Below are 7,500 nucleotides of genomic sequence, written 5' to 3'. Positions count from 1 at the left end.
TTCGACACCTTTTGTAACAAGTCCCTATGCTAGATCATGGGGTACAGTTGGCAGGACCATGTGTCCAACCGAGAGCTAAACTGTGATACCAGTATGGGACCTGTTATTTGCATAATCTGTGATCACCAACTCAGGCTATACAGGTACCTAGCTTATGTCCCTGTGGATGACCCTGTCTCTTCATATATATACATATATACACACACATATGTATGTCTATATATATATATATGCACATATATGTGTCTCTCTCTCTCTCTCTCTCTCTCTCTCTCTCTCTCTCTCTCTCTCTCTCTCTCTCTCTCTCTCTCTCTCTCTCTCTCTCTCTCTCTCTCACTCACTCACTCACTCACTCACTCACTCACTCACACACACACACACACACACACACACACACACACACACACACACACACACACACACACACACAGATATTACATATAGCAAGTTAATATCCGTGTCTCTGTTAATTAGTATCCCCTCCTTTGGGGATAATTCATTCACTATGAACCTTGACGATGTTGTAGTACCTAGAAAATTACTTTTACAAACTGATGTTTGTAGAATCATTAATCACAAAATGACAATTTCGAGAAATGTTGTAGGTGTTATTGAATTTTCTTCCATTTGTATCACATTAATTCACCAAAATTCAACAGTTTTATCTAAACTTATCAAAGACTATTCTAACTATTTTCCCACCTTCCTCTCTTTCTATCATAGTCACATCCTCTATACCCTGTTTCTATCACAAAATGTATTGACTAATCACGTTTTATAATGACAGACTAGCATATTAGTTGGTTTTCAGTGTAATCATATGAGCAGAATGTTCCCAGATTCCCTAATATCAGTAATGTGGTATGTAGATATCTTTTATTCTACATCGAGCAACATTAGACCTGGTTGGTGAAAATTGCTTTTAACCTTTTTGTCAAGGCATTTCATAGTGCATTTTGCATTAACGACCACATGCTGCCTCTATAGATATACACTAAAGGACTAAGTATAACACTTCATTTCTTTTGTCATGCATTAATAGAATAAAAGATGCTGCAGAATGAGTTACTTTATCTTCTGATCAATCAAATCCCATTTCCATATATGTACAAACAAGTGCAAACTCTCTCTTGAGAAGCAGCTGAGAAGAAATGCCAAATAAAAGTTGCAACCCAGAAATGTCAGCTAAATCCAGAAAGAGCAAATATTTAATAAAAAATAATGTAAGGTGCACATTTGTCACAGATAGCAAGCACATTTAGAAATTACTGTAAAGTATCTAATCGGAAAAAACAATATTGTAAATGTATACAAGTGATGTGCTACAACACACTACTCAAAATGTAACCTTAATGAATGCAATATTGATTTTACTGGTGAAAATGTCACATCTTGCGTGACCTTTCCTTTTCAAAATATTGAACTACACTGATATTTACACCTGACCTTTAATTTGCTAAAAAATGCAGTTGGATGTAAGCGAAGTAGTTTGGTTTTGATTCCATTTGTTACAATGGATATTCTTGGTGTGACATACTGTCTGTTTGATTCTGCTCATGTGTGTCAGCTGCTGCTGACTTGGATGAACCGAGTCCTTGCCCGCCATGGTGCCCAGCCACAGCAGTAACCTCCGGGTGACAGTTGCAACTTCTCACGCCTGGGCTAGGCGCGAACCGCCGACCCCTCGGATGAGAGGCCGACACGTTACCACTGTACTAGCCCAGAGGCTAGTGAAGTATATGTTAAGAGGTACAAAGATTGGTCAGTTATGCTGAAAGGATGTTCGGAATCTAAATTGTGTATTGAGTAGCTATTTTGTCTTAAGGTTTCCCAGTAGCTATGACAAAATTTTTAAACGAGTAGTTGAGTTTCAATGCTTAATTCATAACAGTGCATAAAATGAAGTATATGTTTGTAAAGACGTGCTACAAATTTAAACAATGATTGATGATGACTGATGATGATGATGATCACTGATACTAATGGTCATTGATACTGATGATGCTGATGACTGATGACTGATGACTGATGATGATGATGATGATGATGATGATGATTTATGATGATTGCTGATACTGATGATGATGATAATGACTGATATTGATGATGACGATGACGATGACGGCTGCTGATGATGATGATGACAATGATGATGATCGTCAGTCAAGAATGTTACAACTACACAGCATACAACATTCTATAACCCTGCATTAATTGGTTTTGAAGGAACAGTGACAAGCACAGTATCTCTACAAAGTAAGCACATTAGCATTCTCTTGCTTTTCACTTTTACTTTCTATGGATGGCTTGGTAGAGTGAAAGAAAATTTCAATCATACATCAGTTACAAAATGACACATATCATCCTCTTTTCCCACATTACTAATATTCAAATTAACATTATCCACATGTTCCTCATTAAGTGTCCTTTTTATGTTTAATCCTCTATTCATCATAAAGATATATGACTTATGAATACATCATCTTTCTTCCCTAGTCAGTGACTGTAAAAAGCATCGTAGACATGTGTGCAATTCCCTATTCGGTTTCAGGAGACAACTCATCATTTTTTTCTAGCTCTAAAGTTCCTCGGAAATACAAGTTTTATGGTTAATGCAAATTTCTGAATTAATTTATTACTAATAACAGTTTTCATATCTAATATGGCTTTCTAAAACTGAAACAAATACATGGGCTATATATGCTCTACTTTTTATTTTCGTGAACATTCTTTGGATCCCGGTATCTGTCTCCCAATCATCTTTGTTCTCTTTCTCACTCTGTCTCATCTTCATTCTTTCTTTGATATTTTTTTAATACAAAACATGAATATCTTTTAACAGCAGATAAAAGCTTATTCATTTTTTGCAACAGTTGATAACTTGAGTGACACAACAAAAGTTTTTACAGCAATTGTATCCACAACATCCATGGCATCAAAAGCACAAGTAGAGGCACGGCTAATGGTAACAGATCCTTCCCCTACAATGCAACACCTTCTCCATTTAATTCAAAAACCTCTTTGTGAAAACAAAGCCCCCAAAACAAGAAAATAACTTGTACTCACCTCTAGATGGGGGATGATTCATCAGAATGGCCAAAGGACATTCATCATCATCAAGGATATATTCCTTCTGTGGGGATGTGGCTCCTCCATATCCTTCATCACCTCCAACTACATTCTGAGAAGGAGATAGGAAACTGTGGTGCCGGACTGGTCTAATGTAATCTATTCAATTCACACTATTCAAAAGGTTATTAATTATTACAATCACACATATAGTTCATACTTGATCAATTAACACATACTAAACTGATAATTATTTTAATTTAAAAAACTTGAGTAATTTAGCTCCCATATAAGAGTCTGTAATATAGTCTACCAAGTCAGAAACATCAAAATATCTTGCTATATTTTCCATTACCATTCATTTCTTGGCCTGAATTCTCATCCATATTTTTCCCTATACATCATGCCCCCCCCCCTACTATGAAGAATCAAACAATTATCCCACAGAACTAATAATAAATAATCCCAAGACTGCTCTTAAACTTTACTGCTTTATGTAAGTAAAGTTATAAAATTTGCTGTTCATATTATGAAGTCAAATTCATATCCCTAAGATGAACGGATATGAAGATTATAATTTCCAAATACCTATTGCTTCTGTTGATCACATGTCATCATAATGATTCCTAAAACTAGTGTTGTGGGAAGGGAGGACCTCCACTGACATAACCTATTCACAGATTTAGAGCTGACACACAGTTTCCACTTTGTTAGCTTGACAAATCTCACTGAACTAAACTGAACTCATAAATAATTTGTCTGCAATCCTTGAAGATGTTACAACTCGCTAGGTCAAGCTCTCACACCACTTCTTCTGCTGTCTAATAGTAAGTTATTTTCATATCATCATCTCTTGTCTGCACAAAAAATATGCTTCTATATCTAATATCTGCATAGCTTTAACATGATTTTCAGGTTCTCATGTTTTCAAGTACCCTTCAAGTGAGGACATTGATGTCCCACTGCAGTCAATCAGTAAGTGGCAGTCAGATTACTATCTTGTATTTGTACACAAAATGTATAGCAATAAGCTTGTATCTGCATCTGCATTTTCACTTTTTCTTTTTTATCAGGTGCATCTGAAGTAAGGATTCGGCTGAGGTCAGAGTACCCTTGGCAGGGTCCGACTTCTTGCCAGATGATGGTGCTAGCAAAGGAGGATTCCACACAACAGCAGTTCTGATGATTTGACTTTTGTGTCTCTAGATGACACTATGTTTGATTTGGATGTGCCATTTTCAGAAATTTCAGCATGACAGTGAAGTCAGAATGATCCCAGAGCCTAAAATTTTCAGATCTATATTTTATTTAAGAACAAAGATTGAAAATGCAAATAAATGTCTATCTTTCTATGTAACTAAAAACATATTGTATTTTCCACTTAGAGTGAAAATGACACAGCAAAAATTATTCAGCATATAATAACTCTGGCACACCAAATCAGATATCAAATAAAGGCCACAGAATATGCAAAAATAATCAAAACACAGATACATGAAAATGGTCCCCAGCATCAAAATAATAAATTAATCAGATCTGTTAGCTGTGAAGTTGATGCATAACACTACCCAAGCCTGCAAAAGGTCCCAGAGCAAAGACCAGGAAACTGAAGATTCTATGTGGAGGACAGATCGAGTGTACCCAAAAATTACAAAAAATGGGCGAATAAATCTAAAATGTTTAGCTTGTACAAAATTCTACTTTTTTCTTGCTAATTTCATACTGCAATTCCAAATTTGGTCTCAAAGCAGGCATACTAAAAATATACTTTACTGCTGCATGTGAAATGAATGTCATTTACCACCATAATACTAAGTAGGGACACCCCTTCCAGAGCTCTTTTTATGCAAGTATCCTTCATCATCATACCCACAGAATATACTACATATAAGAACATAGCAGAAAGGTGTTATCACTTCAGAGAGCTGGTCTTTCTATGTAAGCCTCACCGAATAAGTAAACTATGACCAATAGACAATACCTCAAAAAAGAGAGAATCCTCTCATTACATTCCCTTTTTTTTTTTGGGGGGGGGGATAGAAATCACTATACCATACTAATAAAGGGATCAAGCAATGGTTTTTAATCTGAGGGCACACCACTCTAGGGGGGTATAAGTAATTTCCAAGGGGAGTACAAGCCCTAGAGAAAAAGCTTGAATTTCTCTATATATATCTGTTATCCTTTTAACTTCAAATAAGAAGTTTAATTATAATATGAATAATTCATTCTCAATAAAAAGACTAAGACCATATCAATAGTTTTCTTTAAAATCTGGGAGAAAGTTTTATTTACAGATGCAAGAGGGTATGGAAGGAAGGACAAATTCCTAGAGGAGACAGTAGTAAAAAGGTTAAGAACCACTCCACAAACATTTTCATTGATATACACCCAAAATTAACTTCCTCTTGGAATTTTAACTCTGTTCAGTTGTGCTAAGTGCAAAATGTGGTCTTGGCAGTTGTAATTTCAGTTAAATTGTAAATTTCAATTTGCCAGGTACTTTCACAAATACTCCATAACCCCGTTGAAATGAACTAAAAGTAGGAATAGAAAAAATATCCAAAAATACATGAATAGTTTGGACTTTCATATAAATACAGTTGTGCTAAATTAGTAACCAAAGATCAACTGAAATTATATAAGCGCATAATCTCCTGTAAATGTTTACATATATGTATGTGCACCTATTTTCCTTACTCAAACTGTAAGAACATGGATCTTCCACTTACTAGAGATGGCATGCCAGAGTCACTCTGCAAATATGCCCAAAGTGTTTGAAAAATTCATCATAAATGCTATAAATCCCCATTCCCTAGCATATGGCCTAATACCTTCAATGCTTGGCACCCTCTTATGACACATACAGCCCTCCTCTGAAGCATCCTGGCTTTGCTAGTGTGCATAAATCCTTGACAATTGATATTTCCAATTAGTGATTTTAAGGGCATTTCCACTTGGTAATATTATTTTCTTTCCTTTATTATCTAAATAAGGAAACATTAGACTAAATATAGTCAATTAATCTATTAGAAAATTATATCACCAATCTTAAACATACCCAAAAGAGGAAAACAAAAGATTACTCTATAATGCTTGGGCAACTTCTTATTTTGTCTTTCACTTCTAGTCAATATTGTGAATTTAAAATTATGGAATAAATAAATTGGAAATATAAACGCATAAAACTAATCTTTCATTATCATCATCATCATTGGCAATTTGAATTTGTTAAATTACATTTTTGTATGTTTGTTGTCACAATACCAACAAACACAAAGATAGACAATCGACCATATACATGTATAATTGCAAATGTATGAATAAAGTGACCGGAAGTTTCCACTATATGTATTCTTCTTGAGTGTATGAATGAGCGTTTTTCATGTGTCCATCATGAGATGCATCATGTGAACAACAGGGATTGACCAGCTGTTCCAGGTCAGCAACCCTTGATGGCCACCGGGCATCATCATGCCTTGGGACACTTTCTGTTACAAGCTGTAAGTATGAATAGTGTTTCTTTTCTTTTACACACACACAAATAATAATAATAATAATCCATATGCAACATGATATTCATCAATAAGTACCTGTATGAGACAATAGTTATTGGGGTCTTCCTTATACAGCCCATATTTGTCGAGCATCTCCCGAACAACACTAAGAGCATTGTCACGGACAGATAGAAGTAATGTCTTGTAAGGCACATCAGGACGTAGAGATTCACCATAAATCTGAAAAAATAGTAATTGGTTAAATGATATCTTTGGTCTGAAATTGACCATGAAGAGGTCTAAAAAAAAGCAACACTTAGTTAGCACTTAGTTTATAAAGTATAATGACCTAATTAAATGAGTAATAAATTCCTTTTTCTATTCCCTTACAAAAAATATTTTTGCATTATAAAAAACAATCTGGAAAAAACTTTTATGAAACATAATATAAATAAATCAGTGCAGCTTATATATGTATATATCTAATGATCAAAATGCTAATCCATAAGAAAGTTTGATATGCATAAAAACAAAAAAGTGCTAAAGCTAAGCTATAATCTAACATCAATTTGATGTCTATATTTTTACTTGGCACATAGCTTTCGGTTTCACTCAATAGCAATGATATTACAAGAAAGGCTGAGTAAATAATTTAGTATGAATCTACTCCCAGTAATCTCGGTTACTGCTGGAATGCAAGTATGCTTACATACCAAAAAACTACTATAATTCACATGAAACATGAAGATGTCTGAGTCTCAAATGTGTTATTTCAAAACTCTGATCCTCGCAATGACTGATTGATAACTGTTTTTGTGTTCCAAAAGTAACAACAAAAGAAATGGAAATTACTACCTGTTCATACAAGGGTATTTTTCCTATTCTTTTCCTTTACATCCTATATCTTATGTAGTTGTTTTCAAGAATTTTCTAA

The 7,500-nt window shown here is 34.6% G+C and overlaps 1 protein-coding gene across 1 annotated transcript in view; it reads right to left on the bottom strand.

The window, feature by feature from the left end:
* Nucleotides 1-7,500, bottom strand: part of LOC119582677 (afadin-like) — a gene marked incomplete in the record, with an annotated part of 234,835 nt that overhangs the window by 185,302 nt on the left and 42,033 nt on the right. The window contains 2 exon segments of the mRNA XM_037931092.1: nucleotides 3,067-3,181; nucleotides 6,663-6,806. Coding sequence (XP_037787020.1) covers nucleotides 3,067-3,181; nucleotides 6,663-6,806 — 259 coding nt within the window.

Source organism: Penaeus monodon, chromosome 16, assembly GCF_015228065.2.
Source record: "Penaeus monodon isolate SGIC_2016 chromosome 16, NSTDA_Pmon_1, whole genome shotgun sequence".
Taxonomy (NCBI): Eukaryota; Metazoa; Arthropoda; class Malacostraca; order Decapoda; family Penaeidae; genus Penaeus; species Penaeus monodon.
This window is presented reverse-complemented; position numbering and strand designations above follow the sequence as displayed.